The 26,285-nt window shown below is 45.3% G+C and overlaps 1 protein-coding gene across 4 annotated transcripts in view; it reads left to right on the top strand.

Annotated features, from left to right (window-relative positions):
- Positions 1-26,285, top strand: part of iqsec3a (IQ motif and Sec7 domain ArfGEF 3a) — a 207,817-nt gene that overhangs the window by 54,660 nt on the left and 126,872 nt on the right. For 3 of the 4 annotated variants that reach the window (XM_057323667.1, XM_057323666.1, XM_057323664.1), the window contains exon 3: positions 9,694-10,165. In XM_057323667.1, coding sequence (XP_057179650.1) covers positions 9,694-10,165 — 472 coding nt within the window. The remainder of the gene's footprint in view (positions 1-9,693; positions 10,166-26,285) is intronic. The other variant, XM_057323665.1, reaches the window with a different exon arrangement.

The raw sequence follows: 26,285 nt of genomic DNA on the forward strand, positions 1-26,285 counted from the left end.
TGCAGGCAGCAGTGAAGGGGTTAACAAAAACAAGACTTTATTTATTAACAGAAACAAAACACCCTCAATGGGGAAAACGGAACTCAGAAATATATAAAACAAAAGACTTCCCACGTGGGGGCAAAACGAAAACAAGAATAGCAAAACTAAACTAAAGGACTCGACCAAACGTCTTAAATCAAAACACAACAGGGTAGAACACAAGACTCACGGAACAAGGGCAAGGCTGGGAACAGGAACACTGGACAAGGTACAAGGCACATAAACCGTACACATGCATACACAACATAATCCACGAACACAAGACAAAGAAACAAGAGGGTATTTATAGGGAGAGACAAACGAGGGATAATGACACAGGGCAGGTGTGGGTAATAAAACACTCAGGGAAAGATAACAAGGAAACGAGAGGACTACATGACTAAATGAGCCATGACATCTGCTTCATTTAGTCATGTTTTTCTTGGTCCTGTAGCAGAGCCATGACAAAGCCTTTGGTTATGTGTGGAGAGAAACATATTATTGTCCTTTTGACAATAATATATGTTCTCTCCAGTGTCTCGTCATTGGCCCCGCCCCTCTCGTTTCTTGTATTGCTTTCATCTCGTGTCTTATGTTCCACACCTGCCCTCGCTCGTTATCCCTCGTTTGTCTTTCCTATATATACCCTCATGTTTCTTTGTCCTGTGCTCGTGGATTGTACTATGTTTGGTGTGTTTCGTGTGACCCAGCGTCTCAGCCTTGCCTTGTCCTGTCCGTGATCCTGTTTAGTTAAGTGAGTTGTTTTAGTGTTCTTTGGTTTTTGTTTTGCCCCATCGTGGGTGTTCATTTTGTGTTTTTAGTTGTGAAATAAAGTCTTTTGTTATCCCTGCACTCACGCCTGCCTGCAATTGGGTTCTCCTCCTCGTATCCGTGACAAAATTGAGCTATAATGAAAAGGAGATGGAATTGTTCTAAAAATACAAAAACGTGAATCATAGTCGGAGAGGAACATTTTGAGAGGCACACACAGAGAGATCAGAAAGGAAAAAATATAGGTGATGTCAGAGAAGGAGATGTAACGAGACAAGGGCAGAGAGAGCGAGTTCATTTAATTTTAAAAGAAGCTTCAACTTAGACGGCACTTCACTTGCTTTTACTGCCATTGCACTCACGTAGTGTACTCACACACACATTGTCTGTAATGCTGTGTGTGTGGATATCTGTCATGCTGCATGGCACCAGCCTTTCTCTACCATTTCACCTGAAGTGTGTATTTGTGTGCGCTCTAGTTCACGCACTTTGTCTTTTGATTTCCCAGTAGCCCTGTGACTCCTCACTTCTACGTATTTTCGCATCCCCTCGCTCTTTGTTTGTTCTCCCTTTGTCCTCGAGAAAATGATATGCCTGTGCTTGACAAAAAAACAACAAGAAACATTCTCCACGAGCCGCTCATGGCTTTTCTAACTATTTACAAGTTGCAGATGCAAAACCTGCAAAATGAACAACACAGGCAAAATACCTTATAGGAAGGCAGATATTTACACAGACAATGGGAGTTCTGTTTTTTTAGCACGGTCTATTTTTGTTCTTTGCTAGTGCCAACTGTTAAAGGGAAGCTGTATTTCAACATCTATTATTCATATATTCCACTTTACTGGAAGTTGTAAATTGAATGGATTCGACTTACAGTCATACAGTCAGATGGACTGGCTCTATGTGGCAATGTACAGTATAGTTATGTCTGAAGCCCATTTTTCTCAAAATATGAAATCTTGACTACATATTGTTTAAACCTGCTCCTTGGTCTATAACGCAAAAATTATCAGTGCATTTTATTATATGGTATCTTAATCAGAAGATAAAGCTTATTCATGGTAATATGAGTTTTCGTCATAACCAGCTGACCATCACACAAATCAATGTTTTAAGGAAAGCAAACTACTTTTATCAGTGTTCCATTGATTATTGTAAGTCTTTAAACAATTGTAAACATTTAAGAGTGCAATCTGTAAATTTTCTGTTAAATGTAAACAAGAATCTTGAGCATGTTCAAATCTTTCTTCTTACCTTACCTTCCCAATGGCAAGCTTGTAATAATGGTAACATATCATAATAGGGATGATCTTAGTGGTTTCTCTTTTAACTGCCTGTCAACAGAAGCCATGTGTTAAAACAAAATGAATATAAAGTTTCAACAGTGACTAATTATTTTAGAGGGCTCTTAAAGGTGTTTAATATATACTGTATTTTCTCACTTCGCTGCCTTTGCAGTCTTCTTTTTAAACGGATACTTGTGAAATGCATAAATTTAAAGGAAAGCTAAGCGTATGACCTTTATTATTATAAAAGAACAGGTCCTAAAATATCTTGAACACATTATTATTCCAATAGAACTGGAAGACATTATTTCTAATATTTAATGTAGGCCTATGACATACTGCATTATGCATTACTGCATGCTAAACAAGTGCTTTTTTACTTTTATTCAGAGGATGAAAAGATAAGCAGTGTTTTCTCCCTGAACTCCAGTATTATTTTGTCAAGCTCCCTGATTGCCACTTTTATTCCTCCAATCCTTTTCCTCCCTTGGGGATATCCTGTGCCACACTGCATATGTTCCCTGTAATGTTCTGATTTCGTGCTCACTGACTCCTATCTTATCGCCTTAGCCATTTCTGGAAGGAGCTGATCTTTATCACTCATTTCAATCCCGACGGCGACGCCAGAAATCCTTGATGAAATCGGGTACATGCATTTATTTAAACACATATCATATGGAGACACAGGATAATTTGTCGTATTTTCAAGGTTAATTATATCCATGTTGGTTTGAATATGCTGTTTTAGTGTGAGGTAGTATTTATTTTGTGCTTTTTTAAGATCTTGTACTGTTGCAATCTTGCCATGTTTTGAAAGGCTGAAAATTGGAACCCAGTACAATAGTACTTTTGTTTTGCCAACATTTCTTGTTTGACAGAGAAACCACACTAGCTCTGTTCCAAAACCTACGGAACATGCCTTGCTGCCTTCTATGGCAGATTATATCTTAACTGTAGTTCGTCCTCCTTTGTAGAGGTTTTAGATTTGCAATCAGTATTGGTTTTTAATGTTTGGCTCTGATGGTTCTTTCCAAATTGTATGTTTTTTTGGGTCTGGGGCACATCATTAAAGTTTTAACATTTATTTTATGTAGGCATCTTACTATATTTTGAAACAGAGTTATTGTGTCATGATCCTGCCTCACCTTGTCATGCTTTCTAGTCTTGTGGCAGGGTCATGACAGCCCCACGTGTTTAGTGTGGAGAGAGACATGGCATTGTTTGTTTTGGCGTGCTATGAGCTCTCTCCGGTCTCGTCTTTGTTCCCGCCCTCTCGTTTCCTCATTATTGATTGTTAATGATTTCATGCCCCGCACCTGTTCCCCTCTTGATTTGGTTCCCTATTTAATACCCTTGTGTTTTCTGTCTTGTGCTGGTTCATTTTGATTTGTGCGTTTCATTGTGGCTTACGTTGCTTGCATCGCTGTGTTCCTCTGAGAAGACTTGTGGCTATCATTTGCTCCAAGGAATCTTTCTGTTTTAGTCTAGTTTGTCATAGTTTTTGTCAAGTGTTGTCTTTAGTCTAGTCAAGTGTAGTTAGTCTATGTTCCTGTCAACCCTTTGTGTATTATACCCTTGTACTGTTGTTTTACCCCCTCGTGGGTTTTTGTTTTGTGTTTATTATTAAAATCTTTATTTTCACCTACTTCTGTCTGCGCCTGGGTTCTCTGTCCTTGCAATCCCTGACATATCTTGTGCCCCTACTCACTTTCTCCATCCTCAAGAAGCTTTAGAAAGCCAGATATGTGAATCCAATTCAACTGCATGCAACAGCCAGAAATTGTGCACCATCCATAATTTTACATATACAATCCTGCAAAACAATGCAAACAACCTATCAACCATCAAGACTGACTCCATTTACAATCAGCGATTTTCTGATTTGTCGTCCCCATTGCCATGTGATCTGGAATGAAAGATAATTGAGTTTCACTGCTTCATGCATACATTGATGTCGCCAGAGCCTTTTAAAAGCCTGTCCATGTGCAGTGCTCTGACTGTGACCTGCCCTGGTCCACTAGCACTCTGTGATATTAGACTGTGCTTAGACAAACGCACACAGGGCCTGAGTGCTCTAATGCCTCTCAGTGTCTCACACACATACACAATCACACTTGCTGATGCTAAAAGAGAAAGGGTCAGAGATGGAAAGCGAGAGATAGAAGTGTGCAAGTGGGTAGAGGACGCAGGGGGCATAAAGGGTATAGCCAAAACAGAATGACAGGTGAAGACAAATGGAAACAGTGAGCTAAAGTGACACAGGTAAAGAGGAAAACAAAAATAAACAGGCTTATGATATGTGATGAGTGATCTGTGGTCCCTTATTAATATTCGCCTGCCATTTGACACGCAAAACATATGGCCAAACGCTGTCATCTGCATTCCCACAGACTCTATTAAGAAGTATCTCCTTAACTCCAAGACTGCTGTAGTAAGGCCATTGGCATAAGCGATGCCCTTGGAACTCTTAATGGTATTTTGAACCAGTGGAATTCTCTGGTACTTCCTGTCTTTACACTGCCAAAGTGACGCAAAATACCTTGGGCTGCATTTTTACTAAATTAGATCATATACACAGTACTTATGTTTATATACAGCCCAATCAGTTAACAATCTGATATCAGAATCAGAATCAGAATCAGAAGAGCTTTATTGCCAAGTGTGCTTGCACACAAAAGGAATTTTCTTTGGTGTTGGAAGCTTCTAGTACAGACATTCAACACAATGACAATACAATATAATACGATTTACAGTCTAAAAGATTCTAAATTGTGCATATATAAAATAAAGACTATTTTACAGAAAATGGGGGATAATAACATATAAGAGACATTGTACAGGGTAGTATATAGTAGAATAAACATATTAACAGATTGTATGTACACTTGTGCAAATGGATAATTTAGTAAGTAGAGGTAGTGTTATATACATGTATACATAAGATGTAGATATAATAAGGCACTGTAGTGCACACTATAGGAGTAGTGGAAGTGGAATATTGCTCTTAAGGAGCAGTTATCTGTTTAGGAGGGAGATTGCCTGGGGGAAGAAGCTGCTTCTGTGTCTGGAAGTCCTGGTGTTTGGTGCTCTAAAGCGCCGGCCAGAGGGCAGCAGATCAAAGAGTTTGTGTGCTGGGTGTGTGGAGTCAATGATGATTTTTCTTGCCCTGTTTTTCACTCTGGAATCGTACAGGTCCTGAAGTGTGGGCAGAGGAGCACCAATAATTTTCTCAGCACTACGAACTGTCCGTTGTAGTCTTCGTAGGTCTGATTTGGTGGCCGAGCCATACCAAACAGTAATTGAAGTGCACAGAACAGATTCGATGACCACTGAGTAGAACTGGGTCAGTAGCTCCTGTGGTAGGTTGAACTTCCTCAATTGACGGAGGAAGTATAACCTCTGCTGGGCCTTCTTTACAATGGAGTCTATGTGGGACTCCCACTTCAGGTCCTGAGAGATGGTGGAGCCCAGGAACCTGAATGACTCCACAGTATCCACAGTGCTGTCCAGGATGGTGAGGGGAGGAAGTGATGGAGGGTTCCTTCTGAAATCCACTATCATCTCCACTGTCTTGAATGCATTCAGCTCTAGGTTGTTTTGACTACACCAGGCAGCCAGCTGAGCAACCTCCTTTCTGTAGGCAGATTCATCACCGTCTTGAATAAGGCCAATGACTGTGGTGTCATCTGCAAACTTCAGGAGTTTGACAGAAGGGTCTGTAGAGGTGCATTCGTTTGTGTAGAGTGAATATAGCAGTGGAGAAAGAACACATCCTTGAGGAGCTCCGGTGCTGATGGTACATGTGCTGGATTTAAATTTTCCCAACCTCACTAGCTGCTGCCTGTTCGACAGGAAGTTAATAATCCACTGACAGGTAGAGGTTGGCACAGAGAGCTGGGTAAGCTTGGGCAGGAGGAGGTCTGGGATTATGGTGTTGAAGGCCGAGCTGAAGTCTACAAACAGGATCCTGACGTAAGTCCCTGGTCTGTCTAGGTGTTGTAGGATGTAATGCAGTCCCATGTTTACTGCATCGTCCACAGACCTGTTTGCTCGGTAAGCAAACTGGAGGGGATCAAGAAGTGGTCTGGTGATGTCCTTCAGGTGGGCCAGTACAAGTCTCTCAAATGACTTCATGACCACAGATGTTAAAGCAACAGGCCTGTAGTCATTAAGTCCAGATATTTTGGGTTTCTTCTGTACAGGGATGATGGTGGAGCGTTTGAAGCATGAAGGGACTTCACACTGCTCCAAAGATCTGTTAAAAATATTAGTGAAGATGGGCGACAGCTGCTCCGCACAGACTTTCAGGCAGGAGGGTGAGACATTGTCTGGGCCTGGTGCTTTTCTGATCTTTTGTTTGCGGAAAAGCTGGCAAACATCCTCTTCGCAGATCTTAAGTGCAGGTTGAGTGTCAAGAGGAGGTGTTAATGGTATAGCAGAGATAGGGTCAGGGCGGGTGTGAAGGGTGAGACTCTGCATTTCAAAACGACAATAGAAGTCGTTCAGGTCGTCAGCCAGTCGTTGATTACCCATAGACTGAGGGGATGATGGCTTGTAGTTGGTAATGTCTTTCAGGCCTTTCCACACCGATGCAGGGTCGTTGGCTGAAAACTGGTTCTTCAGCTTTTCAGAGTAGCTTCTCTTAGCTGCTCTTATCTCCTTTGTCAGTGTGTTTTTGGCCTGATTATACAAGACTTTGTCCCCACTTCTGTAAGCATCTTCTTTGGCCTGACGAAGCTGTCTCAGTTTCATTGTAAACCATGGTTTGTCATTGTTGTATGTTAAGCGAGTCCTGGTGGGAATACACATGTCCTCACAGAAGCTGATGTAGGATGTCACTGTGTCAGTTAACTCATCCAGATCAGTGGCTGCAGCTTCAAAGACACTCCAATCCGTGCAGTCGAAACAGGCTTGTAAGGCCTGCTCTGTTTCGCTGCTCCATCTCTTTGCTGTTCTTGCTACAGGCTTGGCAGATTTAAGCTTCTGTCTGTAGGTCGGAAGAAGATGAACCAGGCAATGATCAGAGAGACCCAGAGCTGCTCTGGGAACAGAGTGGTATGCATCCCGTATTGTGGTGTAACAGTGATCCAGAATGTTGCTGTCTCTGGTGGGGCATGTGATATGCTGCCTGTATTTTGGCAGCTCACGGGAGAGGTTTGCTCTGTTAAAGTCCCCAATAATAATAATAAGAGAATCCGGGTGTTGCTGCTCCGTGTCAGTGATGTAATCCGCCAGCTGTTGCAGCGCCGCGCTCGCACAAGCATGTGGAGGAATGTAAACATTCACGAGAATAAATGAGGAAAACTCGCGTGGCGAATAAAAAGGTTTGCAGTTGATAGAGAACGCTTCTAAGTACGAAAAGCACATCTTCTTCAGTGTTGTTATATCTCTGCACCAACCTTCGTTTATATAAAAACATAATCCACCACCACGTGTCTTCCCTGTTGACTCGGCAATGCGATCCGCTCTGAACAGCTGAAAACCCGGCAGATGTAACGCGCTGTCCGGTATGGTGTCATTGAGCCATGTTTCTGTGAAACACAGCGCAGCGGAGTTGGAAAAATCTTTGTTTGTCCTGGTGAGTAAGAGTATTTCGTCCGTTTTGTTGGTAAGGGAGCGGACATTCGCCAGGTGTATACTCGGCAGCGGGGTCCTAAATCCGCGTCGTCGGAGTCTGACGAGCGCACCCGCTCGCTTTCCCCGCTTGCGTCTTTTAGAGCGTTTGTACAGAGCTGCCGCTCCTCCGAGTAAAATGTCCAGTAAGACGTCTGAATTTTCAAAATTAGGGAAAAGATTGATAGAAGGGCATTGCTTAATGTTAAGCAATTCGTCCCTGGTAAAAGTGATTAAAGAATCGCTGCTGTCCTTCTGCTGCTGAAACCTTATTTTTTGCCCTTTATGTTTTTTTTACTGGGTTTGCAAATATCTAACCAAAATGTGCCAAAAAGATTTGACAACACAGTAGTAATCATTTAAAAAGTAAGGTTTTAATAAGAGGTTTAAGAAGGACATCGATGATATTTAATTCACTTAAAGACGAAAAACTTAAGCTTTCCACTTTAAGCTTAATCTTATTGAAAGAAGTGGTGACAATCTCACAATCTCAAAAAAAGGTTATATATTCAGTAAATGATGCCAAAATTGTGCTTGTACTCCAAAGGGTTCAGGAAAAATAACCATTTGAGTGAAAGTAAGTTCTTTTCATTTCTGGAATAATGCATATAAGGAATGCTGCTGCTGCATATTTAACATATATAAATAAACCTTGCATTGCTTACGTGATCACCTTTTAGAAGATCTATGCCTGTGGAGCTGGGGAAGGAGGAGGGTTTCTAAAACGGCCTGCACTGCTACAACGATCACTAGCCAAGATTTAAACGTAGAGCAGCAAGCTCATTGGCTGCTGATATGGAAGGAACATAAAGTTATTATGTCAGATTGGTTTAGACTTTAGGACTGCGCCATCTAGAATTTCGTGCCAGAACTTTCTCTGTCATTTGTGATGTAAAGGTTATGTCTCCCACCTCTTTAAGATAGTGTATACACTTTAATGCTCTGGTTTTTGGAGAAGTATCATATCTAGACGCAAAATGGGACATACAGTGTAGGGCATCACTCTATGGTGGGATGGCTGTTAAGTTAACAAAGACACTAAATGCTACTTTGAGCGGGACCAGAGCAGTTTAAAATAAATGTAAATTTTCATTGAATTGAAGAGTTTAGGGTGCATTTAAGGAGTATCAGACATGTGGAAACTGCAACTGGATTTGATTTAATTCATATCGATGAAATTACATTTTCAAAGGTACATGTTATGTTTAATGCCCAGCCATAAAACGAGGGACAAATTTAATGTACTGAAAGGCATGAAAACTATAGAATATATGGCTTGATTAGCCAAAAAAACATTTAGTGTCACTGGTTATATATAATAGTTTTCACACAATGCCACTATCTCACCCCACTGCAAATTTCATACATGAGATCATGGCCTGCCAATTGTTCCCATCAGGTTTGCAGTATGTTAGCTTGAATGCCTCCAGTCTCTTACAGGTTACAGAACATCAGTGCAGTAAAGAGCAGCGAATATACCTCATTGAGTGCCAGTTACATAAACCCTAAACCAATTATAATCCAACATATAATTCGTAAGATTATGCTTATATCTCAAACAGGTTTTTCTGACCTGAATTTTGACCATTTTATCTAGATTTTGTAAACAGGTTTTCAGGTTATTCATCATACTATACACGTATAGTAAATGGCTGAAATGCTAGCATTTTGTTGTACATGTAAACACACTCAGTGCTAGCTGCATGACTGTTTCGTCTGTCTGTGTGTGTCACATGTTGGGTGTCACAAGTCACTGTCTGTCCCACCCTCCCCCTATGGTTGTCAGGTAACTTTCTCAAGTCCATCCTTGAATGGACAATAGGGGCTAGTGCCCCAAAAACAATCACTTCATCTCTTTCTCTTTGCCCTGCTGGGCACAATTGAAAAGGGACGGAGAGATTAATATTGACCCATCCCTAGGCCACGCCCCCTGAGCTGGAGGACAAGGTCAAATGGTGCCTGGTCATCAGGCTGACTCTTCGTTTTCTCCTCCTTTCAGCAGTGAAGAGCCATCCTCCCCTCCTCCCACTGCGACACCATCCCATGCGGAAACTGTATCGCCCTCACCTTGCACCCCTGATACCAGCGCTACCCAGCCAGAGGTCCAGGTGACTCCTCAAGTTGCAGAAAGCACCACATTATCTGTAGATGAAGGAGGGGGAGATGGAGACCGAGATGGAGGTGGAGCTCAAGAGACAGGGAGTGCACAGGTGGACAAGGAAGAGGTGGAGGTACAGGAAATAGAACAGGAAGAAGAAAAACCCCAGGTGCCTCAGCAACCACAACTGGAACAAGAGGAGGAGAAAAAAGAGACAGAGGAGCAAGAGAGGGAAGCAACGTGTACGGGAGGTGCGGGAAGGAGGCCGAGCTTGCATCACACTGCCTCACCAATCAGAGTACAGAGGAATGGAACGTGCAGCCACTCCACAACCTCGGACTATGAACTCTCGCTCGACCTCAAAAACAAGCAGGTAGGGAGCAAGGCACTGTGGGATTGTGGTCTTGGCTATGTGTGAGTGTGTGATTCAGGCACAAGGATTGGATGTTCTGCTTCTTATGGTTGCTTTGAGGTGGCTGAGTTTGAGGTTTAGGCGGCTCAGGGCAGTTGGACATTTACAGGTTGATCATTCATCCTCATCCTCATCTCATACACATACATCACCATCTCCATCAGCTTTTTAACCTTTCAGTAGGCCCACATGGAATCTGTGCAGACTGTGGTGGAACACATGGAGAATTTGGTTGAAAATAGGTACACAAAGAACAATAAAATTGAATAAGACACAATTATAAATGCTTTAACTCCCCAGAGGTATAACCACTAAATATGCTTGCCATGTTGCATATACTGTATCATTATCTGTCCCCTGGATAATAATTGGGCCATTGTTTTAAAACTGACATTGATTTGCTGTGATCAAACTATTTTTAGCTTCACTTTGGAAATTCCTATGGCACAAAATACAATTTTTTCACGGATATTTGCTATAACTGTCAAATGCCCTTAGCATGTTTACATGGAACAACAGTAAAAAACATTGGCTGTAATATTGACGTAATATAAATATATAAACATAGAATTAGGGGGATATTTCTGAAAAATTAGCAGATTCCATGCAGGCCTACAGTACATGTCATTTTTATTGCAATGAGATGAGATATGTAAAAGGATGCAATGTAAAATGTGCAATGTAAAAGGATGAAATATCTGTAGCTATATTGTCAAACTTAACAAATAGCCGAGAAAGCATATTTACCAGTTATCATAAGCATGACCTTATTTTGGTAAAAATAAAAAAATCCCTTAATGAATGCTTTATGATCTAAATATCTTCTAAAGTGACAGAATCATTGAGAAGAATGTTGAATAAAAATTCTGTAATAAAAAAAATCGCTAATTGACCCCTTATTAAAATAACCTTTTACCCGATATGTTTCCTTTATATATTTAATTTTATTAAACTATTTTGTTGTTATTAGGGCCTTATCCTAACATTCCTTTGGAATCAATTCTAAGTCAAGTATCCATTTTGTTTGACATGAAGAGCAGTTTTTGTGTGGCATTGGTGTCTATGTACAGCAGTCCAAATCTATCACTTGTGAGCTCAATGATATTTATAGATCAAGTTTGATATAAGCAGAAGATTACAAGGTAGCTTACTAGGATTTAGCATCTTTGTTTCTGTGCTTTGGGAGAATTTTATTGGCTTCATAGAACAAACATGTTGCTTTAAAGACAGAACAGAAAACACCTGCAGCCTCAATTTCAGAGAGCTCCTGCAAAGGGTATATTGTGATGTCGAAGAGAAGGACATTGAGACGACAGTGAGAGATAGAAAGAGTGACAGAAAAAGAGATGGATGGAGAGAGATTGGGTGGAAAGGTTGTGTTGTCATGGTATCCCAGAGGCGACCTAAAAATTCCCATGCCTCATTTTTTCATTTTCTTGCTGAATGTTTATATTGCAAATTGCAGTCCCCCATTGGTTATGCTGAGAATTATCTAAAGGTACAGCCCAGTGTTTGCTATACCAAATTATTGTTCTGCCATCAATATTAGAAGACTTTAGGCTTTAGATAAAATGTGTACAAACATCAGAAATGGAAAAAAGATGGCAAATAAATATAACTTATGATTCAAAATGCACACTGTAAAAAATGCACACTGTGAAAAAATGGACCAATTTCAGCTGCATTACATTTTTAAGATAAATAAATATTGAACTGGCTTAAAAAATTGAGTTGTAAAATACTAGATTTTTAAAGACAATTCAATATAATTTAAGTTGAATTGACTCATAAAGCGAATCTGATTTAACTTAAAAAATTAATGAAGCTGTTTAACTGAACTTTTTAAGATTTTTTACAGTGCAGTAAAGGCTAATTTATACTGATGAAAGAAACGCTAACGAACACGTTTGTTATGTAAATGACAATTTAGAATGTTGGTGTTTGTTGGATCAGTGTGAATTAAACTTATAAATATATATGTTGTTATATTTTACAGAGCTACGTTTTTGCTATATTAGTGTAAAATCAACATGATGCCTAAAATGCAAAAGAAATAAACAAGAGCATTAGCCTGTAATTTGACAGTGTTTGTTACATTCCAGTATAACATAATGACATCCAGTATGAAATTGGTTAGTAGTATTTACAGCATTCATTAAAATGATCATTTAACCATTATAAAGCGTGTACACAGATAGTAGCTTTGTATTCCGAAGAAAGGTATTACTCACAAATGTTTTATTGTGTTATAACAGATTTCATTTTTAGAAATCTTGCGTGCACATTCACAAAGAATTGGACCTATGCTGGAAGTTGTTTCATCCCTAGGCTAAAGGTTAGAAATTCAGTCAGGTAGGATCATTGTCTAAATTAAGTAGGACATCAGAGGACAACCGACATTTTATGCAAGCCAGCCAATCACAGGTCACAGATGTATAGGCTACAGTATCAGTAGCCATGGTGATGAATTCAAGAGGAGATGTTGTACAATGAGGTTCTTTGTTGTAGTAGGGTCTGGTTTTTATGCCCTAAAAGCAATAAAACAGAAAGGAATCTAAGCCAGACATAGGTTATCATAATTCATACATGCAAGGGTTGCTGCTAGTATTTATTATTGTGACTGTATTGTCTATTGGTTTATAATAATACATTATTAATTAATTTATGTCTACATATGAAAATACATACATGGATATAATTACTGTAGGAACGTATACAGTAGATGTATAAACATATGGTTGCAATCTAATTGACTGTGCAACAGGTTTTATACTCTTGCTTTTCGCAGACATACATGTCCATGTAATGGTATTTGTACTTTAGAAGTTGAGTATATGCATTCACTTGTACAAATCTCTCTGTGTCCGCATTATACCATTGATCTTCTGTCTGTAGAGGTGTGAAATCTCTCCTGAAGCAGATAAGAGTTCTGAGCGCTGCGGATTAGTAGAGAACACTAATATCTCTCTTTCCCTGAGACATGTGATTGCACACACACAAATCCACACATTTTTTAAAAAATATACAGATGCACTGAAATACAAATACTCTGATCTAAGTAATAGTGTAATTTTGTACATTTTATTATTTTATTTATTTATTTATATACTTTATAATAATCTTTACATATTGATTGATCGATTGATTAACCGCTTAGCAATTGGTGTTGCATTAGAAAAGCTATGTTTGCACTTTATTTTACATTTACATTTTACAGTACGTTTACCTATACTTACCTAAGAAAATACTGGGTAGTATAAGGTATGGTATAAGTTTAGGTTTAGGGGTAGGTTCAGGGTTCGTACCTAGTTATTACCCAGTTATATTTACTGTAATAAGTACACAGTATGTAAATAGGAAACAGGACAATAAAGTGCTACCAAAGTTATTTAGCTGTAATGGTGGGCCTTGCGCTTAGGAAAACTGGCAGCCTTGTTAGTGAGTACTATACTCTTTTAAAGTACAATTTTGCATATTTTATTTTTTTCTTTTTCTGTTACCTGAACAGAAAAATGCATGTTCATTTCTATTATGATGCTTTAGTTCATCCAGGTGGGCCAAACAAGTTTTGGCTTCTTCTATTGTATAAATTAGGCTTACACATTTTAAACACACATTATTTGACTATTGACTTCGTTTTATATCTAATGCCAATTATAGTTCACTGACTGACCATCCTCACAACCACGTCTAGAGAATTCCATTCCTCTGGCAGAATAATTGGTTTTCTCAAGTGCTTCGGAGGTTCCATGGAGGATATTGGTCTTTAGAGTACAAATCAAACACTTTTTATCTCTATGACCTTTGTTTCCAGGTACTGCAGAAAATCTGTAGTATGTGATGCATTGCTCTGAATTTCATCTTTCTATAATCACTCAGTAGAAATCCAGACTAATGAAAAATGAATTTTTGTGAGAAATGGGTTCATACACTATCTCAACCTTCCACTTTATAAATAGAACTAAATCCTCTCTGCAGAAACTTTCGGAGTCTTTTCTGAAGCAGGAAAAAAAGTTTAGCGTATGTACTTGCACTATACCCATCTTTAAACTGCTGATGTTTAAAAAAGTGTGAATTAGCAGATTTGATGACTGGGTGATTATAGATTATACATTATATTGTATCCTATCTTTTTACAGTAGGCCATTCCCTTGATATTTTTGCCAGCCTGAGATTAATATTTTGAAAAATGGGCCAAAAGAGCCCTGTCATGCTCAATTTTTTTGTCTGAATTTGTCATTTTAAATAGAATTGTAATAGTGTGCATCAGTATACCACAAGACATACTGCAAAATGTATTTTGTTACAGATCCACATACAAAACTGGTCAACACTAAAATGCAGGTCCAATTAAGGAACAGTTAACGTCTTGGTTACGGATGTAACCTCGGTTCCCTGATGGAGGGAACGAGAAGTTGTGTCGAACCGACAGAATGGGGTTTGTCTTGAGAACCTATCATCTTCTGAGTATTTAGAAAAGGCCAATGAAAATTGGCAAATGAAATTTGCATGCCGGGCTCCTCCCCGGATGTCCGGGTATAAGAGGGAAGCCGGCGTGCTCATTCATTCACCTTTGGTCTGAGGAGCCTAAAGCATCCTCCCCCGACCGCTGGGGTGGGCGGCCAGTGTTGTGGCATGAGGGACACAACGTCTCGTTCCCTCCATCAGGGAACCGAGGTTACATCCGTAACCAAGACGTTCCCTTTCTGTCGGTCTCTCGACGTTGTGTCGAACCGACAGAATGGGGTTCCTATGGAAAACGCCACAGCACTGAGCCGCGTCACAATCTCTGCGGAGCGACGTTGACTGGCCTGGGCGAGTCAGACGAACACGCTAGCGCGAAATTATGACCTTCCAGTGGAGAGGAAGGGGGACCCAGAGCTTTCCACAAAAAGTTGGGAAGCCCCCTAACGCCGGCCGTCACGGGCGGAGGCCTGATTCTCTAAATGGCGAGAAGCCGCCCGGCACCGTACGGGCCACTGGGTAAGCATTATTCCCCCCTGGGGGGGAAAAACGCTGCAGAGGCCACTACCTACCGTAGGGAGGAATTAGTGGAGACACCACATGGTCTCACCATCAGGGGAGAACTCATGGGAAGAATGTGCGGACTGCAGGAGTTAACCGCAAGGTGGGAGTCCACCTGGGGAGGTCATGGGTTGCCAAGGTGGGAACCATTCATGAGGATACATCAGACGGAACAGCCCACGGAGGGGGGGTTACCACGTCTGGAGCACTAGGTCCGGTTAGAGCTATGTGGGAGATAACTCAACTGTTCCCCGGCCTAAGGGGGCAGGGCTGCTCTGCCCAGCCTGTCCCCTGGAAGGGTGCTTAGTGATGGATGGAATGCCTGTTCTTTACCCGAGGGGAAAGAAGTGAGGCGGGATCGCCACTGCTCCCCCCGGAGGGGGAAGGGCTTCCGCAGGCGTACGCCCTACCGGCTGCCGGTCCCACACCTTGCCAGGATGCGGGCTGACACCGGTTCCGCGCGTAGGTATTAGAACCTCACGGAGTTGTTAGGCATAGCCCAACCCGCAGCTCTGCAGATGTCTGCCAGAGAGGCGCCCTGAGCCAGTGCCCACGAGGGGTGTGCCTCACCCCCAACGGGCAGGGGCGAAATGAGATCGGTATGCCCTAACGAGGGCATCCACGATCCAGTGCGCCAGCCTCTGTTTGGAGACAGCCCTCCTGCTGACCTCCGAAACAGACAAAGAGCTGCTCAGAGCTTCTGGGCTCTGCGTGCGGTCCAAGTAGAGGCGCCGTGCGCGTACTGGACACAACACGGATAGGTTGGGTCTTCCTCCCCGGTGGGGAGCGCCTGCAGGTTCACCACCTGGTCTCTCGGGAGAGTGGTGGGAACCTTGGGCACGTAGCCGGGGCGGGGTCTCAAGATAACGTGAGAATCCCGGCCCCGAGTTCTAGGCAATCTGTGGACACGGAGGGTGCTTGTAGATCCCCTACCCTCTTGGAGGTGAGCGCCATGCGGAAAGCCGTCTTTATCAAGACTGAGAAAGAGCGGCAACCCCGAGAGGCTCGAAGGGGGCGGGGCCTCTTGAGGCCCGCCACCTAGGTCGCAAGAGGGTACGGAGCGCGGATAAGGTGGTCACCCTCTCGCGCCCCTTAGGAACCTAATGACCAGGTCGTGCTGTCCCAGAGGCTACCCAGCACTCGGGTCATGATGAGCGGCCGTAGCGGCTACATACATTCCCAGTGTGGAGGGGGAGAGGTTACTCCCCCGCTCTCTTGAGGACGGGACAGCTCGTACCCGACCGAGCAACTCCGCGGGTCTTCTCGGTGAGAAGAGCACCAGGACGAGAAGAGGCGCCACCTATGGGCGTATAGCCGCCCAGTGGCCGAAGCCCTAGCCTGAGTGACGTCCCAACCGGACCGGGGGTGGGTCACTCAGGATCTCCTCGTCCCGTCCAGACATGGAGACCAGGTTTTGCCTGGGATGCCGTAACGTGCCCCTTCCCCTGGGGAAGCTGTCCGCCAGGGGGAGCGGCCAGGGGGGAGTTGTTGTCAGAGCCTCAGCTCCGAGAACCAAGTCCTGGTTAGGCCGAAGGGGCGTAACTAGTACCACTTGATGCTCCTCTTCCCTGGCCTTGCACAGGACCTGTGCAATGAGGCTCACTGGGGGGAAGCGTACTTCCGCTTGTCCCGCGGCCAGCTGTGCGCAAGGGCATCCGTGCCGAGGGTACCTCGGACAGGGAGTACCAAAGCGGACAATGGGTGGAGTCCGGGGAGGCAACAGGACCACCTGTGCCTGGCCGAACTGCCCCAAATGAGCCGGCTGCGCGGGGAGGGAGTCGCCACTCTCCGCGAGGCGTCGACTGACGAGAGAGCACATCGGCTGTCTGGTTCAGGACGCCTGGGATGTGTGTGGCTCGCAGGGAGCTGATCACCTGCTGACTCCAGAGGAGGAGGCGTCGGGCGAGTCATGTTAGCTGCTGTGAGTGAAGAATACGCCACAGCAGCTGTGCTGTCCGACCGGACCAGCACGTGCTTCCCTGCACGAGAGGAAGTCCCTCAATGCAAGTAGCACAACCCACAACTCTAGGCAGTTGAATGCCAACGCAGGCAGGGGCCCGTCCACTGCCCCGACACTGCTTGCCAGTTGCACACGGCACCCCTTAGGGTGTGTCGGCAGAAAAGCATGTGACCAACGCCAGCTGCCGGTGTGCCACGCTCTCCAAGGAACTTGACTCTGCCGCCAGTGTTGGAGCGGTCGTATATGCATCGACCCGATGGGGGGCCACCCCCGCCGAGGATGCCATGAATCCCAGGAGCCTCCTGTTACAGGGGGACCACTGACTGTCTGATCTCAGGCAGTTCAACACTGACCGGGCGCGCTAGTCCTCGCGCCCCCCCCTGGGGGTGAGCGGGGCCACTCGTGAGGACAGAGTCGAGTTCCATACCGAGAAAGAGGATGCTCTGCACCGGGGAGAGCTTGCTCTTATCTCAGTTGACCTGTGGCCCCACCGATCTAGGTGCCGGAGCACCAGGTCCCTGTGTGTACACCCCAGATCTCGAGAGTGTGCCCAAACTTGAGCCAGTCGTCGAGATAGTTAGTACCCGTACACCTCCTTCCCAACGGGGAAGGAGGGCGGCTTCCACGACCTTCGTAAAGACTCGTGGAGACAGGGACAGACCGAAGGGGAGGACCCTGTACTGATATGCCCGTCCCTCGAGCGCGAACCGTCGGAACGGCCGATGTCGAGGGAGGATCGAGACATGAAGTACGCGTCCTAGGTCGATTGCCACGAACCAGTCCTGACGCCTGACGGACGCCAGGATGCGCTTCTGCGTGACCATCCTGAAAGGCAGCTAGTGTAGGTGCCTGTTCAGAACACGCAGATCTAAGATAGGGAGCAACCCTCCGCCTTTCTTAGGGACAATGAAGTACGGGCTGTAAAACCCGCTGAACACCTCGGCCGGTGGGACGGGCTCGATCGCTCCCTTCACCAGAAGGGAGGCGACCTCCGCCCGAAGTACGGGGGCATCCCTGCCTCAGCTGAGGTAAAAAAGGGGGCCCCGGAACTTGGGAGGACGTGTAGCGAACTGAATCGTGTAGCCAAGACGGATCGTCTTCCTCAGCAAGCCTGACAGTCTGGGGGCTCCCAGAACTGTGACAGGGGAACTAGAGGTTGATCTGCTTCATCGCCCCCGCGGAGGGTGGTTCGATGGCTAGCAGTACGGATTCCTTGCCGGGGGAGGCCCCCCGGGGAGGAGATTGGCTCTGCCATATTTCCTGCCTGGCGACTGCGCAGCTCAACGCACTGTCTGACTGAGAGTGCTGAGGGCTGGTGTTTATACTCGACATTGCGCTTCGCCATGACGCAACGTCGAGTTTGCCGTTCACCGTCGTGCAGAGGGTGAGAGCGGCTGAGGTAACCCAGAGAGAGAGGAAACTCTCCTTTTTGAGAGTAAGTGGGCGCCAGCCCCCCAGAGGGGGCCAGCAGATGGAGGGACGGGGCAGGAACCGTCCCTATCCGACCTCCCAGCGCTGTGGCTGGGGTCGGGCCCAATGGTAGCCTCGATCCCCCTGAGGTGATCCCATGACAGCCGCTGCCCGCGGCTGCTGATGGGGCGATGGTTTCCTCTTCGCTGTCTCCTCCAGGTCACTGGAGGGCGTTGAAGAGGACCAGGGCTGCTGGGAAGCAGACAGTGCACGGGACTCGACGGCCGAGGCGGCCGAGTTGCGGCACGGAGGACTGCTTTTTACTGTCGAGAACCCTCCACAGTAACACCAACCAGCCCCCCCTTGCGAGACGGGTACGTCGAGAAAGCGGACCTTCTCAGCGTTACTCATCTGCGCAAATATCGGGCAGAGGAGTTTCTCATGGACCACAAGTGTGGACATCGTCCGACCCAGGGCCCCCATGGTCACCTTGGTCGCCTGTAGAGCGAGGTCGGTGACGGCGCGGAGTTCCTGCATAAGCGCTGGGTCGGTCTTACCCTCGTGGAGCTCTCTCAACGCCCTGGCCTGGCAGGAGCCATAGCGTGGAGAGAGGAGGCAGCTTGGTCCACCGCAATGTAAGCTCTCGACACCAGAGATGCCGAGACCCCACATGCTTTGGACGGGAGTCTAGGTCGAGCCTCCCCAGGTGGCTGCCACCTACGGGCATGAGTGCACCGCGGCGGCAAACTCCACCTGGGGGACACCGACGCATCCTCCAGCTGTCTCAACCTCGAGGGAAGAGAGGGTGACAGAACTTTGTTTGACGTGAAACGTGCCGGAAAGGGGCGTTCCAGGTCTTACAAAGTTCCTCATGCACTTCCGGTAAACACGGCACTGGGGGCGGGCGCGGCTTGGAGACGCGCTCAAACCCGAGGCGCCATGTAGCCAGCCGCGAACGCCGGGAGAGGCAGTGCGGGCACTGCAACCCAACACTCACGGCGGCCCGGGAAAGCATGGCCGACATCTCGACATCCGCTTTTTCCTGGGCTCGACCCCCCGAGGGAGGGAGCCCGAAGAATCGTCGGAGTCGGATGGCAGTACGTCACCCCCCGATGCTGCAAGAGACCTCTCATCATCACGCATCGTGTCCGAATACGTGATTGAGGAATAAGACGGCGGACCGTCTTTTTGGGGAACGGTCAGACGAGCGAAACGAGGTGTGAACGGTCCGTGAGCCGTGGCTGGCGGATTATCGCTCACAGTAATCCTCATATCACCCTCGCTGCTTGCCATAGCGGACGGCAGGGCCGTAGTCCTGCCGCCACGGAACGGGGAGCAAACGAGGTGGTGGCTGAGTCCCGTGGGAACACAGCCACCTGTGACGCAACGTCTGAATCGTCACCGCCCACAGTGCAGGCAGGACGTATCCACAACGTCTGCCCCAGCGTACTGGAAGCAGGCATTGTGTCCGTCCCCCTCCTCGATGAGTGTGTTGCACCCATGAGAACAGCGGGACAAGCCAGGCTGGAGAAATTTGCTCTTTTAGAAAAGGAAATTGCTCGAACACCTCCGGAACTGCCGAGACGCCCAGGGGAGAGTCACTGCAGGAAGGGACCGTCCGCTGTCCACGTCGTAGATTCCAGCAGAAAGAATGATCACCAGATCGTAGAGAAGCTCATCAGATGCGTAGGCTCTGAAGAACAAAAGGTGAATGAATGAGCACTTCCCTCTTATACCCGGACATCCGGGGAGGAGCCCGGCATGCAAATTTCATTCGCCAATTTTCATTGGCCTTTTCTAAATACTCAGAAGACAAACCCCATTCTCTCGGTTCGACACAACGTCGAGAGACCGACAGAAAGGGAACAGTGAGTTTTATTCAACTTTGCAGTCTCCAAATCAAAACTGACCATCCTTATAGACGGTTTCATCTCAAAGTTAACTTCCAGTCTGTGTTTGTTATTATTTGGTCTGGCTAGTGGATAATAATATAACTATTTATTTATTATTTAATTTATATTAATATACATTTATATTCATAATTTATTGTATAATAATTGTATTAACAATTTGTTGATATTTATTGTATTCCAATTTTATAAAATAAACAATTTGTTGAATGGGTCGTGTAACTTTGTCGCATTAAAGTTTAACCAAATAACAGTTCTTCTACTGTTAACCCAAAATAACGCTGGCTAGACATACTTTAAACTTGCTAGCTAATGTAATTTACCTGTTATTTCTTTTGCTTGTTGTCAGAAATAATCTACAGGGACACTATTCTTGCTGGATGTGTACCGAAAGTTAAGTTGAGGCAACAAAAACGTGCATGCGCAGTAACATTTGTTTATGTTGTTGCTTTGAAACTGTCTATAATTACAGACTAATTTATTCAAATGTTAAAACCAAATTTTTTAAATCTTTGGAAATAAATTGACAAAAAAAACTTGTTATAATTGTCTAAAAATGATCTGATCAAAAGTACATTTTAGTTTCTAGGATAAACATCTGTGTAATTTCAATTGTTGGTGGCGCTACGCATTTTGAGATTGAAGCTCCAAATTTATTTTAGTTAATGATCAGTCTGCTCTGAACTTTATGCCTAATATTCACAATAGGTGCCAACACCTCCTTATGTCTGTCAAGTGAATTGTCAAGTGATTTCTGGTTGCAAACCAACATAACAATTACTACATTATATGCTACATTAATGTAAAATTTTGATGATGCCATGAGATGACCGTGTCGAACATAGCTTGTCCAATCAGATTTTACGGTCTGAACTATACTGACGTGCAAAACGAGGCAAAATTCTACAAGCTGTGATCCACTGTCAGCAAAGCCAGCTCCCCCAGAGTGTGTCTGAGTGCTGCTAATCTGGTTTTAGCGACTCTAGACACGATCTCTCAAAAGCTGATGGCTCCACAGATAACTACTGCTGCACCTCTTCGATGTGATTGCCTCTTTATGCTAATGAAAGCATGCCTAACCTCCCAATGAGACCTTTGATTATCCTGTCTTATGTTGATGGCCTCATAAATATACATGCATCCTTGAGATACAAATCAATGCAAATGAGAGAGTAATGTCAAGCACCAAATATGAACAGATATGTGACAGTAAGCGATTGCATCTACAGAATGGCCTTTTCCAGACAATCCTCTTTGATAACAATAGTGTGCCCAAACACAATCTCTTGACAATTCATAACTAGTTTACATAACTATTTATTCTTGTGAATTCCTATGATCTCCTACTAGGTTTGGTACTGTTTGATCCGCTTTGCACCAGTTTTAGAAAGTTTTCTAACAGTCATACATTTTTTGTACAATTCACATGACTAAATGTGACTAAACAAAGGGTGCCAATGTGAGTGTTCACACTGACGCGCAAAATGGCAGGCGAAAAAGCCTGAGGCTCGTTTTTTTGGTTTGACGCGCCGCCTTAAAAACTGGCCGATCAATGAGATTGCTGCTTTTGTTCACGTGCTTGGAGCTGCTGAAGTTACAGTTAAACACGACTTGGTGGCGCTCAAGCACAAAATGGTCTTGCTGAGCACACATTGATACCAACGACAAAGTGGAACTAAGTAGAGCACTGCGTCTGAAATCGCCTACTTCCATACTATACAGTATATTAGGCGAAAATGAGTATGGGTCATGAATAGTATGTCCAAAACCTCAGTATGCAAAAAACAGTAGGCGAGAAATACCCGGATGGTCTACTCTGTTATCCCTCTGCTGCGCGTGAACCAGAGGCTTGTTTTTCCGGCAATGAAAGTGACGAAAGCTCCCGCATAGAAGAGACGCTATCCTATTGGAACAAAACGAAAAATGCTGCATTCGTCACCGGAACTTACTGGAACTTACGGAATGCCTGCGTCATTTGCAGGAAAAATAAGCCTCTGGTTCACGCGCAGCAGAGGGATAACAGAAGCTAGACATTATCGTTAATAGCGTTGTCAATATGGGTATTTCTCTTAAACAAACGCATCGATTTCTGCCGTTCTTTGATCAATGGATGCACTTTTTGGAGTTTCAAAAAATTGCCCCCATTCTGTCATGGTTCTGCTTCTTTTAGGCTTGGATTTCCTGGTCCTGAGGCAGAGCCATGACAAAGTCTTTGGTTATGTGTGGAGAGAAACATATTATTGTCCTTTTGACAATAATATGCATTCTCTCCAGTTTCTTGTCATTGGCCCAGCGTCCCGTTTCCCGTATTACTTCCCGGCCGTGTTCCATTACCCTCACCTGCCCTGTGTCATTATCCCTCATTTGTCTTGCCCTATTTAATGCCCTCTTGTTTCATTGTCCTGTGCTCTTGCGTTGTGTGTGTGTGTACATGCTATATTTTGTATGACCCCGTGTTCCCTCATCCCAGTCTTGCCAAGTCCTCGTATCTGTTCTATTAGTAGTTGTGTTGTGTTTAGTTTGTTTTTGCCCCCCCCCGTGGGAAGTCTTTGTTTTGTTGTATTTTGCCTTTGTTTAGTTTTTCCCTATCGTGGGTGTTTTATTTGATATTAATTAAAATCTTTTGTGTTAACCCCTTCACGCCTGCCTGCAATTGGGTTCTTTCCACGCCAGCCCTGACAGAACGCAAGAGCCTACTAAGAACCCAGTAGGCGGCATGGACACTGGACGGTCCCACCTAGCTCGCCTCCTCTGCGGAATCCGCCAGGGGAGCGAGAGCTTGGACGAATATGTGGAGAGGTTCCTGGACGTTGCCGAGAATGGCGTCTTTGGGGAGGAGGAGCTTGCCGTGCTTTTCAACTCCGGTCTCAGGAATCCACTCTCGAGGGCGGAGATGAGGGCGTTGGGGCCGATGGACTTCAACACTGTGTGGCTGTCCGCCGTGGAGCGGTCGGAGTCCACGGTCTCAACATATTCCAATTACCCATCTCCGCTGGTCACGATCCCTGAGGGTGGTTCCCTGCAGATCGGGGTTGTGGGCATCGCCACGCCATCCTCCTCACCCTCGGCAGCTTCTCTACCGTCCACCAGCCTCGTTGGCAAGCAGGGGAGGCGAGCGTCCTGGGGATCCACCTCCGAGGAGTCCCAGCCGGAGCCAGCCGTGCCTTATACATCCTTCCTTCAGCCGACCACCAGGCGGGTGGCTCGGCGGAAGAAGAAGAGGCAGCGGCGGGCAGCGTAGACTCCAATCCAGCCGGTGCAGCAGCCGGCGCCCAGTCCGGTACAGCTGGCGCCCAGTCCGGTGCAGCCGTTTCCCAGTCCGGTGCAGCCGCTGTCCAGTCCCGTGTCCAGTCCCGTGTCCAGTCCTGTGTCTAGTCCTGTGTCGTCCGGAGCAGCCGGCATCCCGTCCGGTGCAGCCGGCATCCCGTCCGGTGGTACAGCCGGAGTCCAGTCCGGTGATCCAGCCGGCGTCCAGTCCGGTGCAGCCGGCGTCCAGTCCGGTGATTCAGCCGGCATCCAGTCCGGTGATCCAGCCGGCGCCCAGTCCGGTGATCCAGCCGGCATCCCAGCCGGTGGTCCAGCCGGCGTCCAGTCCGGTGGTCCAGCCGGCATCCAGTCCGGTGGTCCAGCCGGCGTCCAGTCCGGTGGTCCAGCCGGCGTCCAGTCCGGTGATCCAGCCGGCCTCCAGTCCGGTGATCCAGCTGGCGTCCAGTCCAGTGTCCAGTCCGGCGTCCAGTCCGGCGTCCAGTCCGGCGTCCAGTCCGGTGCAGCGGCCTTCCAGCCGGCGCCCAACCTTGCCCCGCCGACTTCCAAATCGGCGGACCCCCCCAGGACTTCCTCCTCTAAGTCCCCCAGGACTCTGCGCCCTCGAGCGCAGCCGGGGACTAAGACTGTTCCCCCTTCTCCCTACCCACATGGACTGCCCCCTGTGAGCCCTTGTTTGATCCAACCCCCCCTCCCATGTTTGTTATTTTTATTGTCCCACCCAAGTCCTATTGTTGTTTTGTCTTGTCTGCCCCTGATTTTGTTCTCTTTTGTCTGTTCTTGTCTCTGTCTCAGTCTACCTTGTCTCGTCTGTCTACCCCTTGGTGAGCACCTGGAGGTGCTCATTAAAGGGGGGGCTTCTGTCATGGTTCTGCTTCTTTTAGTCTTGGATTTCCTGGTCCTGAGGCAGAGCCATGACAAAGTCTTTGGTTATGTGTGGAGAGAAACATATTATTGTCCTTTTGACAATAATATGCGTTCTCTCCAGTGTCTTGTCATTGGCCCCGCCCCTCTCGTTTCCCGTATTACTTCCCGGCCGTGTTCCATTACCCTCACCTGCCCTGTGTCATTATCCCTAGTTTGTCTTGCCCTATTTAATGCCCTCTTGTTTCATTGTCATGTGCTCTTGCGTTGTGTGTGTGTATACATGCTATGTTTTGTATGACCCCGTGTTCCCGCATCCCAGTCTTGCCAAGTCCTCGTATCTGTTCTATTAGTAGTTGTGTCGTGTTCTGTTTAGTTTATTTTTGCCCCCCGTGGGAAGTCTTTGTTTTGTTGCATTTTGCCTTTGTTTAGTTTTTCCCCATCGTGGGTGTTTTATTTGTTATTAATTAAAATCTTTTGTGTTAACCCCTTCACGCCTTGGGTTCTTTCCACGCCAGCCCTGACACAGTCACTCCCATTCTACCACTTGGAAGTAAAAGGATACATGGTAATATAACTCCGACTGCATTATTCTTCAGGAAGAAAGTCATATTCAGTTAGGATGCCTTGAGGGTGAGTAAAACATGAGGAAATGTTGTTTCTTGGCTGTCTCTTTCTGTTGTTTCTTGGTATCCACCTTATGATCATCATTTTCGATAATTCAGCAATTATTCCTTATGAAAATTAGCAAACATTAATGTTTCTGGTTATGTCTTTAGGTCACCAAAAGAGACTTTCCCATTGGGCACTTAATGGAATACCCCCCAAATTATTTTGACAATAGAGTATGATTTTTCTTGACAGCAGCCTCCAACACCTTTTTTTTTGTTTCTAACCCTGTCTTATTTGGATATATATGTGTCATTTTATGCCATGTTGGTAAAGAACTGGGCTTGGACGGAGTGCCGATCCAGCTGTCAGGTTTGATTTGTCTAGGCTGAGTTGACAGAGAGCAGTGTCATCGCTATAACCCTTTCTTTTACAGCTGTAGTGGTTCCGGAATGATCTCTCTCCTCTGCTCCGCTTAGTGAAGTGATCGGAAACAGACCTGACAGCTGGCTAATGGGTGAATTTGCAGCAGGACCGCATTCGTTACACGGCTTCTTGTCTTTTTCTCTCCTGCTCACACCTTCTTTCAGCATCCAGTTTTATTTTCGACATTTTCCGTTATGTTTTTACCACACCTCAGGATTATCCGTGTTATTTTCTACGTTCAACATTCCAATTAATCTTTTATTATGTATTGTTTTATTTCTAATTTATGGGTTGTCTCATTAGGTTTCCTTCACTAACAAAAATGATAATTCATTAAAAAAATTTTGCAGTTACACAAATATCACAAGCTCCTAGTGGCTTTAGAAGTGGAATGTGTTAATATTAAAAACTGACATTTTTTCAAAGTAACAAAAATTAATATTAGAATTAAATTAGAAGTTGTTTGTTGTGTTTATAGCTTTATAGTTTTGACAATTGCTCACTTAACATATAGAGATGGTTTGGGCCACCAATTACTGTGGGATTACTGAATTCAAAGTGGTTCCCAGATATAGAACTAAATCCTCTCTACAGAAACATTTACGTTTACTTA

The sequence above is a fragment of the Triplophysa rosa genome, linkage group LG24 (genome assembly GCF_024868665.1).
Source record: "Triplophysa rosa linkage group LG24, Trosa_1v2, whole genome shotgun sequence".
NCBI lineage: Eukaryota > Metazoa > Chordata > Actinopteri > Cypriniformes > Nemacheilidae > Triplophysa > Triplophysa rosa.